Source organism: Falco rusticolus, chromosome 4 (genome assembly GCF_015220075.1).
Source record: "Falco rusticolus isolate bFalRus1 chromosome 4, bFalRus1.pri, whole genome shotgun sequence".
Taxonomy (NCBI): Eukaryota; Metazoa; Chordata; class Aves; order Falconiformes; family Falconidae; genus Falco; species Falco rusticolus.
Window position 1 is genome coordinate 60,978,542 of NC_051190.1, and position 14,062 is coordinate 60,992,603.

At 38.1% G+C, this 14,062-nt stretch overlaps 1 protein-coding gene across 1 annotated transcript in view; it reads right to left on the minus strand.

Moving 5' to 3' along the window:
• Positions 1-14,062, minus strand: part of PTPRN2 (protein tyrosine phosphatase receptor type N2) — a 663,462-nt gene that overhangs the window by 373,847 nt on the left and 275,553 nt on the right. The window contains exon 10 of the mRNA XM_037386391.1: positions 3,937-4,023. Within this exon, the coding sequence (XP_037242288.1) occupies positions 3,937-4,023 (87 nt within the window). The remainder of the gene's footprint in view (positions 1-3,936; positions 4,024-14,062) is intronic.

Genomic DNA, 14,062 nt, shown 5'->3' on the forward strand with positions numbered 1-14,062 from the left:
TATATATATGTATATATTATATGCTTATATAGGAAATTATTGTTACACTTCAAAACAAGAGCAGCAGAGATTAATGTTATTTTATAGCATGAATATAGAGTGCTCTGCTACACATTTTCCATTGAAAAATTAGACACAAGAAATAAGAAGGAAGAGAAAAAATCAGCACTAGTGCAGCATCCATCAGAGAATCTAATATTCAGCAGAAAATCTCACTCTTAACTGGAGGCTGAGAATGGTAGGATATGCAGTCTGAAATGCTATGAAAACAGAATAATCTGTTTTCTTTCCATACAAAGGTATTTAGCTAAGCTTAGACCTGAGAAGTTCCCTTAGCAAGGTTCTTAGTAAATACCCCAAGTATGAGAACATTAAAAATTCAGAAATCATTTGTATTCTCATCAGAAAACAAATAACTCATTTATCTTCTAATCAATGGTTTTGACTATGGATTCTGAGTCTCCTTTCCACTGACGTTACTGCTGAGTTTACAGATTTTCATATTTTTATTATATTTGGATGTTTCTTAATAACATCTTGTGTTTGCAATTTTACTCTATAATGTGTGAAGAACTGTAATTACATGAAGGCGGCCAATGTTGCAGATTGCAGAGTGGTAAAATTATTTCTTTAAAAATAAATACAAACACTCCTAACACTACCACACATCTGACTTCAATCCATGATAACAGTCCAATAATCAATCACCAGGGGCATTGGACACCCATAATTAGATTATAAAATCATAACTATAGTCATTTTACGTCTGCTTGCATAATTACATCAGCATGCTAATATCCTTTTAATGGTCTCTAATGATGTAATAAGAAATAATGGAATTTATTTGACAGATACATAACCATTAACAAAACATATTAAGCATAACTATTACTTCCATAAAGATTCAGGGTGTATCCAAAAGTGACAGCTAACATGTTGGATCTTTTCTTCAGTGTTGAAATATTTCTAATTACGAATTCCCAAAATCTATTCCCACTCATCTGCTTCACAGGGTGAGCAAAGTTTATGTCAATGCAAACTTGACAACAAACCAACTGCAGAAGTGGACTGAAGCTCTGGGAGCCAAGCCTGAGGCTACACTGTGAATTGCAGGCTATCTGTTAAAGTTGGCAGGGTTGTGAAAGAGAGAAGATAAACTGATTACTACCATGCATCACCTAATCAAGAACTAACAGGGGAGTCACGAATTGGTAGGAATCCATAGCAAAAGCAATTGCTCACTTACACAACGGCAAAGTACAAGAATAACACTAAAAATATAGGGAAGAACAAAATATATTTGTAGACAAAACTAACTAAAGGTAGCAATATATTTGTGAAGCAGTCCCTTTAAAATTATTTTTTCAGAGAAAAGGACAAGAAACTCTTAACTGAGAATTTATGAATTTTAGGAGAACACACCACTCACCCTCTCTCCTCTGTTTTTACACTGTTCCTATTTAATGCAATGCTTTTGTCTATACTGTGAAATTAACCCAGTGAGTCTCATTAACATTCCTTTACTCTGAAATCTTTGCAAAAAATAATAAAAAAAACCCCTTAGGCCTACACTGTTACTTTCTTACCACTCAGAATTCTTGGAGGGAAAAGAGAGAATTGAGAATTTTACACCAAGCTAATTCTCAGGTCAGAGTTCGAAGTAGAATAGGGTGTCATATTCCCACACCTTATATAAATCCTTGGGCTCCAGTTTATGAGTAGTTTTTTCTATCTAATTTCCCCCTTTTTTAAAAAAACACCACCTGAATTCTTAAGAAAAAAGACTACTTTTAGTTGCCAGTGAAATGATCTCAATTACCCAAGATGCCTTAGGCCAAGTAAAAAAGCATATTTCCTGAGAGGCCTCACTCTCACACTGATATGTCAACAGTAGATTAGGAATAACCATTACATCAAGTTTTTCCTGAACCTCTTCTCCATGAGGCCATTCAGAAGCTAACCAGAGCCTTCAAACTCATATAGCTTTCTGCTGATAATTGTGCAGTGATGACAAAAGAACAAACGTAAAAACCATTAATTCTTTGCTTGGTGAGGCCTCTTTCTAAAGCTTCTACTACTGGTGTATCTACCGGCCAGCTCCACCTTTCTTTAGCATTTCATGGGTTTAATGTGATTGAAAGAATCTCATTTTCTTGAATAAAGAAAATTTATTCTGGATGAATTCTTCACTAACTTGAGATTTGGGCTAACCTTTCACAGATCTATACATCTTTTTAAAAGGCAAAGACTGATAAAAATGTTGTATTAGACAATGTTCAATCCTGTTTGGAGTTACTATAACTCATAACACACTTTTAAAGTACTGACCACATGAGTACTTTCAGTACAGTCATATGACTGCATATTAATAGATGCAAAATAACCAGCCTCCCTAAAGTCACACATTAAAAAAAAAGGTTGTTCATAGTTAGCTTTATCACTGGAGGGATACTTTTCATTACAGAATGAATCTACAGCCTGCCAATTGCAACGTTGTTGTGTTTTATCAAATGGTAAGAAGTAACCAAAAGGCTTTATGCTAACTATTAGAAAGGTAGGTGAAAGTGCTCTTGTACTGTAAATGAACGCAGTTAATGAAGCACAACCTGCTGATTCCAGCAGAGAAATTGTTCCATGGGATTACTGCTTTAAGTGTGCAGCAGACTTTATCTGCTAGTATTCAAAATCAAGGATGCAAATTCTTTTTACAAGGAAGACCATGTAATATTGTAAATTTCTTAAAATTTCAAAACTCAAGTTTTCATAAAAAATGCATTTCGTAAAATACAACCAAAAAGACATTCATCAATACAAAGAATTTTCTAGTAAACAAAATATAGGAATATTTTCATTTTAAAAAAAACTAAAGCCAATATGACTGGTATCTGTCAGTTTCCCAAAAAAGATTTTCTCACCAGTAGTCTGTTTCTCCCTACACATACAGTAATGGAAGGGGTAGATTTTTTTATTCTAAATAATAATAAATACTTCCACTAAAGATGGAACATTTTCAGACTACAGCTTAAAACACAGTATTAAATGATGAATTGCATTCACTAGAACTGAAGGTTAAAGAAAAGCTGACGGCAGCACAGGCAAGGCAGAGAAAGATGCTGCACTTCAGTAACCTGACTCATGGGCCAAAATAACCAGCCCCAAACCCTCTGAAACATAGGCAGGAACTGGATGCTAACCAGACTTCAGCTATTTTCTGTGTGCCAAGATGTGACTTCTTTACAGCAAACTGTCAAAACCCTCCCACAGTTGACCCTTTTTTTCCACTACTTTTCTATCAAACTATTTTTATTTTCTGTTTTATAAAGGAAGAATTAAGTTTTGTGAAGTAAATGTTCCTACCAAAATAATTTCAGAAAATCCCCAACTTAATTTTTTTTACCAGATATGGCAAATCGTAACCTCCTAGTTCAGGAGATGAATATGAAGAGCATTCATCAGTATGAATCATATGAAGAAAAACAGTACCTCATCATAGCTGAACTCCCTGTGACTTGTTAAATGAGTAGCTGACCAAACAGCATGACCCAGTGTACCACGTGCCAGACTCAATGCCAGGGACCCAAGTTCTTATTCATCTCTGACATCATTTTCCGTTTCAGCAATGCTGGGTGTAATGACCCTTCACAAGACTTTCCTTACCTAGAAACTGCTAAATAAGGTTGGTAATATTTTTACAGCACTTTAAGCAAACTATTTTTCCCTACTGAAGGGTAGGAAAATTTCAGTCATCATCTTTTTTTTCTCAAAATAATTTATTCCTGTGTATATGGGACATTATATAGATCATCACTATATTCTTTGCCTTGCACACTCTCGTTAATTTCGGCATTAAAAATTAGATATTTCCTTGTAAGACAAACTACTCAAAACCCATGAGATATCCCATAAAATAAAAAGCGGCAAATTCCAGGTACGTACTTGACATCATCGAAGACACTCATCTGCAGCTTCAGGAGATCTGCCACTTCCTTTATTAACTCCAAGCCCTTTTCCACACTCAGGGGGCTGTTGAAAGGGAGCAAGAAAACAGAACATTACGAAAATGGAACTCATCAATACTTGAGAGGCTAAAAGTCCCAAAAGAGTTATCCCCTTGGCCTCTTAGAGTCTGAAAGCCACCACTAACTGTATTCCTGTCACATAGTGATCGTGATATCAAGGGAATTGGGATCAGGTGCTTCTCCAGGCATGATGAATCACCTGAATTTTCCAGCAATAAGACAAACAATAAGGTGTAAATGGAATTGTTAGGAAGTGTAATGGGCCCATGATGCAGCAACCAGTTCATCTCAGTCCTCAATAAAAAATGTAATAAAGTAAAAGGACAGAAAGAGAGAAAAGGATTGACAAGACAAGGAGGAGAAACAAACAATGAAAGTCAAATTGCAGGCTCGGCATCAAATGGACAAGGGAAAAGCGTACTTTTAAATTCATTAGTTTTTAAAATGAATCTTCACCCAGTAAAGGGATACAAAATTATTATGGATTCAAAAGTAAACAATGGAGCAAGGCACATAGTCCAGAGGACACTGATTAGATACATAGAATTTAGTTTGGTGTGTGCATGGTCTGCTGACAGAACCTGCTTTAAATCTTTTTAACCTTTGCCAATGCCACATTTACATTTTTTAATTTAGAAAACAGGTTGCAATCAAGGCTAACAGAAGACAACCACTATCATTTTTTAAAGCGCTTACCTACATGCAAAATTAGTATTTGCAAGAATTTCAGGTTATTAGAGCTGTTACGACTCTCAAGATGCATTAAGAACATTCTGTCCCTAATAAACAGATTATACTTTGTTTAGTTGTTCTTTGGTACTGTGGAACCAAACACAAAAGTATTAAGCAAAAATATAAGGAAACAATATAACAGTGTCCAGTGAGAACAACAGAACATTCTCTCTCTAAATAATCCTCAACATTGTTAAAGCCCCAAAGATCATAAAATTAAACCTTACAAGCTTGATACTTATCTAACTTATGCCATGGCAAATCAGAAACAACTTTGATGAGATTAACCCTGGGGAAAAAAGGTTCTGTACTTTTTCCTTCAAAGATTTATAACAAGTAGGAGAAGGAGGTGTCAAAAAATTTATGTACTATTAGACATGATCTTTTCAACTGGATTAAGGGGAAAAAAGATTTTTTTTTTTTCAAAGCTCTGTACCTAGGTTATTACTTCTGCTTCACAGTGAAAGTTTTTAAATCTAATTTTATATCACGGTAATCATTGCTGCAATTTTATTTATTGTCTGCAATGAGCACTGTTTGTTTATTTATTTATTTATTTATTGCGCTGCTTTCTGCATACACTGCCCTATGGGCACCTCTATTTAAATAATGGGATGTCTCATGTGGATCTCGGTTAGGATGGAATTGCTCAGCCTTCCTTCATGCCACTAACCCAAAATGCTCAAGAGACCTCCTGTCACACAAGCAGAGGTAGCCCCTCAAGGCACCAGATAAATTTGGAGTTTTTCTAGATGTCTGACAGAAATATTCTTGTGTGAAAGTAACAAAAGAATTTGATTGTAAAAATGCACTATAGATTATTCATAAAACCCCTATATTTCAAGGACTGACAACGGGCAGAAATGTGATTATTCCTATTGCTATGAAAGCAGATTGTCATAGTGACTCAGGGGCTTATGTGTTAATTAAATCTTTTCTCCCAAAGATGTTGGCTTAAATTTTATGGAAATGATTGGTGTCAGCAAGTGGGCTTTTAGTGTAATAGCAAGTCTACGCAGCAGTGCAGGCAAAGGCTGCTGCATACATTGGTGTCCAATGGAGTCTCATTTGTAAAAGCTCAACCTCCTACTCTCTGCTTACTCCTCCTCCTCTGAAAAAGCATTCCTCAGCTTCAAAAACAAGGTATGCTGCTACAAGTCAATGCAACAACAGTAATGGGGCATAATCAGAGCATTCAAATGCTAAACCCCAGCAAGAGTGCTGGTGAGAAAATGGGAAAGAAAATGGTGCTGGAAGACCATTCTCTTACAAGCCTGAGCATCCAGGAGTAGTCTTAGTAACTCTCATCCAATACCAAGCCATTCACAAACTCAGATGCAGTTAGACCAAGAAATGATCATTCATAACAGCACAGGAAAGCTGCAGCACCAGTACTCTGGTACCTGTGCTATTATTGATCCCACTGCCACATTTGAGGTTTTAAATGAAGAATGATTAGTTTATATCATGATATTCTCCAAAGCACTTTTTCCAGTTTTGTAGCATTGTTACGTACTGTTACTGTTCATTGCAGTTTTGTGATGCGTGTATTTTAGGGGAGCTGAATATTCAAAAGCTTGCATTCTCCATACCTTGTTTCTGCTTTTCTTTAGTTTAGTGTTGTACGGTTTGTTCAGTGATTGCCTTTAGCTTTGTTTACGCAGAGAGAATACACTGCTCCCACCAGCACAGTGTCAAGCAAAGTAGCTTGCCTTGCAACAGCACCGTACACTGACATCACCCATCTGATTTCAGGTTTACACAGGGACTGTTGCCAGAAGACAACTTGCAAACACCACCTATCCTCCTGCCCGTGGTCCTCCCACGTGTCCCCATTGCAAGCACACAGTACTTGTGGAACAGCTCTTTGTGAGCTTTCATGTAGTATGCCTGGTTTTCAGCTTGCTGGGTTCAGTCCTGTATGGGAAGTTTCTGTATTATGGAGCGGGCTTTTTCTTATGAATATGATTCATCTATTGATTGTGAGGGTTCAACAACTATGGAATTAATTTAAAGTGTTATGTAAACCAGGAAAGACAGACAAAAATTAGTTGTTCAGATAAGGAACAAATAGTGAGATACTCCACGCAGAAATTGTAATCATAGGATGAATTGTCTTCAGACAATCTTGACAATGAAACTATTTTATCAAGGCCAAAGACTTGGAGGGAAGCTAAGGGTGGGGGTAAGGTTCACACTGCTTTGTCTGAACTGCCAAGACATTCATTTTGGTTCCCTATAGTGGGGGAGGAGAGAGGGAAGTCTCTTTGTGATGGGCTTTGCTGGCGCTCAGAGCAGCACGGCACACAGCGAGTCACTGGGCTATGGCCCCTCGGTTCCCATGCTACAACACAGACCCAACCCATATACATTCTGTTTCAGGAGCCTGTGATAACACATTGCAGCACACCAGTAACGGTGAACCCTTAAAAGAGAAATCACAGCCTACATAGGCCTCAAAGATACAAAGCATGTACTAGAAAAAACATCAGCAGAAAAATGCCTACCCATGGGTGCTATTTAGGCTTTGCAAATTTTCTTGAGGCTGGCTAACCCTGCTTATGCCAAAGAAAATTAATGGCTCCTGCAGTGTCTTTAACAGTCCTTCTTTATTTTATCACTACATTTTTTGATTGCCCTGAAGGTTTTTGATTAGCTTTGATCCAGATCTTGGTGTTAGAAGAAGAAACTGTGGGATGGCACAGCACCTTTTTTCCAGATGACATAGCTGTTGCCAGCTGAGATCCTGAGACAGTGGTCACTGGGTTTCCTACCTTTGCTCTCATTTCACTTGCTGTAGATTTCTTTTTTTGCATCTTCTTTCAAGCTACCTGTGTTAAAATACCACAACTGTAGCTAAAACAAAGTGTGATGCATCTCACAGTTTAAAAATAATTGGGTTTAGGTCCTTTTTAGGTTTCCATCTCCAGTTCTCTACAACTTGGAAGAGGAAAAGAGAGTCAGAAAGTATAGAAAATTCGTGTATAACCAACTTATTGCTTTATCTTCTAATGCCATCTCATCACTCACTAGTGAGTGCTAGCCTAAATATTATTTTTCATTTCACAGATTCAGGCCCTACTGAACCAGAAGCAGAACTCTGTCTCACTCAGATGCCAATCTCTATCTCATATTATTTGTAGAATATACTTTGTTTGACAGGTTAATGACAATGAAGAAATAAATGGGGAATGAAATACCTGTATTTCCTTTGGGGCTTATGTAGATATATATATAGTTTTAAAGTCTGGCAGAGTATCATCTGCAAAATATTTCACTGCTGCTTTTGTTTAATTTCACTTTTCAGGGCACAGCTCTTGCACTAAACTAGTTATACCTGCTGGAGCATATGGCTTATATCTCTGCTAAAAATAGCCAATGTTATATGGTAGTACTACATTATCCTTTCAGATGAAATGGCTCCCCAGCTCAGTGCAAGACTCTGATGCCATGATTTAACAACATGAAAACTTCCCTACCCATTTTAACCATGTAAAAATAAATAATCCAATCTGTATCTACTTGTCTGAGCTGAAATAATCATGAGCCAATCAGCTGCCTATAAAGTCATCAATTTTGTCTAAAAAAAAACCCCAAAACAGATCTAGTCTATAAAGCTATTTTATTTAGAGATTAATCTGAAATGAAAATACAGGAATTAATATCTCTTAACTTTAATGTGAGCTCCTAAGCCCTTCTGGAAATTAGTGTAATCCATTTAAATCCTCAGGAGTGGATTTGGGAACCCAACTTTATGTAATTGTTTGTTAAAACGTTTTCACAAAGTGTACTGGACATTGCATACAAGAAAATTAGCTTGCCTGGTGAAAAATAATATTCTGTGCCTTCCAGTATGTAAATCCCTCTCAGTGAAGGAGCTGAAAACAGAAATATTTTAAGGAACAATCCACTTACAAAGGTAATTTAAAAAATAGAACATTGGATTATAACCTTCCTCTGCTATTGTCTATTAATGATTTCACTTTTCACTCACTCAATTTGCAAGAAAAATCCATTATGAAGAGTCATTTCTAAAATCTGGTCGCAGAAAGTTGGGACAACTTAGAATACCACTAAGTGATTTTCTTTTCAATCACTGCTACAAAATGTATAGAATTTGCTAGCCATTTTTTTAATCTGCCTATACGATCCCACTGCCTTCAATGGTTTCATATATAAGTGAAAGAGTATCTCTTGCTCAATGAATTACCAATGAGGAACAGAATATGTCTTCATATGGAAGAGGCCTATCAGGTTACCCTGGTCAAGACATCTTCCTGACCCTCAGTTTCACTCTCCATAAAATGAAGGCAATGATACCAACTTTCTTTGTCAGATGCCTAGTATTGTTATATAAAAGACTGTTATTATTTGACTTGCTTCCCTTCTGGAGCTAAGAATAGAAAAAGCAGCACTACTGGCTGTCCCTAAAGGTTTTATATATATATCTATAGATAGATAGATAGATATAGATATATAGATATATTTCTTCCTACCGGATATGGAGAAACTGTAGTAGTGAATACCATGTGACCCGAGTGTTATCTTTTAGTCATAATAAAAACTTTCCTCATTCCACTACCAAAATTTTTGTTTCAAACTTTTTAAGCAAAGGGGCTCTGACTGGTTTTAGAGCACATCTGTCTGATTTTAGAGCATATTTAGTGTACTCAGATCCAGGTGAAGGTAACTTCTCCCTCACTGGTCACTTAGTAGCCTTGCTAAATGCCTGTTGGGGGCAAACAGAGTAGGAGGCAAGGGTCTTATGGAACAGATGTTCCTTAGGAATAGCCAGTTAGACCACTAAAAAAAGAGTAGTGCTGATTTCAAGACCAGCTCAGCTCCATGCTGCAATTATTCAAACAATGCTACAAATGGATGCCACGTTTCCAAGAAATTCCCAAGATAAACTACAAATCTAATGAGTGAGAACAACCACTTTGAATAATGGACTGTCTATTTTTGACCTGGACCTAATGATTTATGCATTCAAGGCTCAAAGCTTCCCCTTCTGGTTAAAGAACAAGAAGGAAAGATGTAAATGAAGGAACAGGGGGAGTTCTGCAGGGAGTGACACTGGCAGCATGGCCGGCTCTGCATGCTGAGCTAAATGGAGATTAAACTCTAATAAAAGCCAGTGGGCAATGTCAAAGGGAACAAGAGGAAAAACAGAAGCAAACAATTATGAAAACTATATGTTCTGTATTTCCCAACATGCCTGTCAAAACAATCCCATAAATTGATCCATTTTTGCAGTGAAAAATCTGATCCAGTTATACAGATGGCTTGATTGCGACTCTTTGCCAAGCCTGCTCCCAGTCCAAGGAGAGCAACATGTAGCTCAATGTTACGCTGAGGTTATGTCAGTCTCGTAAGCAGTTGCTCTCATTTGCTTTTCCTCCTCCCAGTTGCCAAGTGTCTTCGGAAACCCACTTACTGAACTCTGAAATACTCCCTTAGCACCGTCATTCAAATTATGTATTGTCTTTACCAGCCTGTACCTAGTGTCCTTCCAATACTCTGTTTAGCAATTGTAATGCAGCACTATAATGGACATCCAGTCAGCCCTGTCAGATTAGTTCAATTGAATCATTTTCTGCAAAAATGAAGAATAATCTACAGTACAGAAATAGGCATGACATTGGGAATTACACTCCTTAAACCTAAATGTCAGTCTAATTTTCAGTGAAATCTTAAGTAAGGTAGGGTTCAATCCACCTAAAATTTGTTTAAATTGGGCCAAAGGCAATGAAGGCCAGTTTGCCCATTTTTAAGAGTGCTAAGCACTGCATTAAAATTGCAAGGCATTTGTCTACAGCCTGAAAGTTGCCTGAGTGCTTAACTGCAGTCCTCCCAGAAGTATCAGAAAGCGTATTTTCTGGAGAGGTAAATGCCAGTCTCTCACATCCAGGCTTTCTTTGTTATCCAAACTCAAGCACAGTGACATGTCCACTCTATCTATTACTTATTTCCCCTGCAGAAGGTTCAAAAGGTTGGCTACACCTGTGTTCAGCCTGAATAGTACTGAATCTGCATCTCAGCCAGAGGAAGGCAGAACCTGAGAACGTGCCATCTAGGTCCTTTGGGAAGAAGACCTTTTTTAGACTGTTTACTTTAAAAACACTTTCAATATTTGCTAATGTGAAACGCACAGATGCTCAAAAAGTAACTTTGGACCAGCAGTCTTCCTTCCTCCTGCAAATTAAGAGCCACTCTTGCATGTTTTCTATGTTCTGTTGCTTTTATTCCTGAAGATGAACTACTGGGCCATCAAGAGGATGATGAACCGTGCTATCACTCAGGACAGTACATAGAGCACTCTCCTAGGATGTGGGAGGCAACACGTCTTGGACTAGCTTTGGTAAGATCTCTTCCATCTCCTGCTTCACTTTCTAACCCCTGCAGTAATAAGCAGAGGACAGTACACATGGTGCCTTTCAGCAGAGAAGCACTGGACACACTGTATCCTAGAATATCCTACTTGTTTGGCATGTCTTAGTGAAACAAGGAGATACCTTGCAGTCTGGGCTGTCTTCTGGAGTCTCCAAAAAGTCCCTTCTAATCAATGGAGGAAAGGAGGTCCCTAACTCCCCTGCGTGGGTATGTCTTCACTTGTCTCTCAGGGAGCTCGATGTCAAATGAAGTGGGTCATCCTTGTCATCCTTGGGGAAGATGTGCAGCGTCCAGCAGCTCTAAGTTTGGCACCTAAATGAGGCAGTTTGGCTTTCACTCTAAATTCTGAAATAATCTTTAAACCTAGAAATATGCCTTAAAGGGAAAAGGTATTAACCACATGGATAACAAGACGGACACCCAATGCTCTTGAAAATAGGAGCTGAATTGACTAAATCTGTTGAAGAATTTAATTTCAGTAATCAATTTTTACTAAACAATGAGAGGTACATGCAGATTATGCCTTGCAGATGAAAGCATTGGGTTAGAACTGTAAGTTTCTTTCTCAGTTGGGTCTTTAACCCACACATTCATGTTAGCAAGAATAATCTACCAGAAGACGTAGTCTGACAATCACCTGGATATGTTCATCAAAGATCAGTGTCTTTTAGTGGTGGTACTTTAGTGTAGAAGCTAATCTGAGTCTTGAGCTGACAAACATAATTTTCTTGGTCCTGCCTACCTCTGTATTTATTTTGAGTGTTTATATCAAAGATTTTTTTACCCGTCATTCACCTAGTAGGCACATGCAGGAGATTCTTCCATGTTGAAGATTTTACTTTTTAGTACTAATCTTAGATACATTTTTTTTCTCTCGTCTTTTTAAATACTTAATTTTAAGAAAGATGCATTCCATAGCTTAAAATAATTATTTAAGAAAGATCCACCTGGCCATTTTTCAACAATGTCTCTGTGCATTGACATCAAATTGGCTTCCTCTCACTGACAGGGCAACAGTATATAACAGCATCACGTTCTTAATATGCAGCACAGTCTCCTTAGTACTACAGATAAAAAGCTAAACTTAAAAAACCCCAAAACCACAAAGTTCAGAAATGTGAGTCTGGAATACCATAAGGAATGCTGCAGAAAGTCAAATAAAGAGGCCGCCTTTAAGATGACTAATGTTGAGTTTTCTGTGGCTGCTAAAACCATTTGGCAGCAGCATGGACATTGGCTAGGCTGCAGGCAAACTGCCTGCTGACGGGAAGCTGGGAGAGGTATCCCGGCCAGCTCCAACACAAGCTGCCAGCCTCCCTCCATACCTGGAAAAGAGCAGGTATGTTTGTCACAGGGCTCAGGCTGAGCGGTGAGACTCTGAGGTGTGTGGAGGTATTTCAGAGCTTCTTTAAAATGTCTTACAAATATGCTAGGGACTGGCTGCTTACTATTTGTTCTAACAAATACAAAAGATTAACCCAGCAGAGAGGGTCTCTTTGAATAGGTGACAGTAGCTTCAGCACTTTTTACCACCCACCTTCATGGGCCAGTATCAGGCCTTATTCCTTTCACACCATATCTCCACTCTCAGCGCATTGCTTGGACAGGAGAAGTGGAAGAGCCAGAATACCAGGTCTAGAGAGCTGCCTCACCATGGGCAAGGGGCTGGTGCATACCAGCTATGGCTGCCTTGTCTGCTAAGAGCAGTCAAGAGAAAAGGGTAAAGAGGGGGAAAGCAATTTCCATTTCCTGCTGCTGGGATCAAGAAGGAGCAAGAAGAGCAACTGCTGAAGGGTGCACATCCCCAGCAGTACACAGTAACCCTACACCTTGAGTCAATTCTCAGCATCAACTACCAGCACAAGACTGGAGGTTCTTTTAAAACACCTTTGGTTTACTTAAGCCAGCAGTAAATACAGAAGAGTCCAAAAATAAGACCTAAGAAATAAAATGAAGTCCAAGATAATTCTGGAAAAGTTATGAAGGAGGGTGAGAGAAGTGGTCAGCTGAGATACACCTCTGTAAGGACTACCTAAGGAGGAGTCTACCCTGAGAGAAACATGGCTGTGACAGACAGAAACCACAGGTACTTTTAATTTTTTTGTCTTGGGCAGTGCTGTGCTCACGCTGCTGAAAAGCGAGAAAGACAGACGTTAAAAAAAGTTGTCCAGTAACAATATTCAACATTGCCCTCAATTTCCTGAGGAAAAACTTAAAAGGTGTGAGGGTTGTTATGAAATTGCCAGTATTCAGGCAGTTGCCTAAAGCCCAGTCAAAATGTAGCAAGCCACATATATTCTGTCCCAGGAGTACTAGGGATACCAGACCATAATAAATTACAATATTATACATGAGAAGACCAGATTCCAACTGATTCAGTATCTGGCTCCAGTGGTCAGACAGAAGAATGGTGCCATTTTATCCTTACATGAAGCACATGAACCTCATGTTTCCAGATTGGAATGATAATCTCTCATGCACTGTTTCCACGTGCACCCACTGCACTGCAGCCTAGGCAAAGAACAGACAGAGATTAGAAATCAGTCCCCCTTCCTTCTGAAAATAAATAAATAAGATTATGGTATAATTCTACAAACAGTTAATGTGATTATGTATATTGCCATTACTCACAAAAATTCTTTTTAAAAAATCCCCTGCTGAACTCTTGATCTCAGTGATACATATTAGACTAGTTTGTGTTTTAGAAATACATGGCAGAGAACTGGGCCACCAACTTCAGGATTTGCATGCCTTTTAAATTTTCAAGTCTGAAATATGTGCTACCATACCAAGGGCAGGATTCACGTATCAACACAGCAAACCTTTTCTTCAAAATTTTCCACAGCCTCAGAGCCCAGACTATAAGGAGTTCTAAGAATACCTTTTCCTTTTCTTTTTTCTTTTTTTAAAAAAGGACT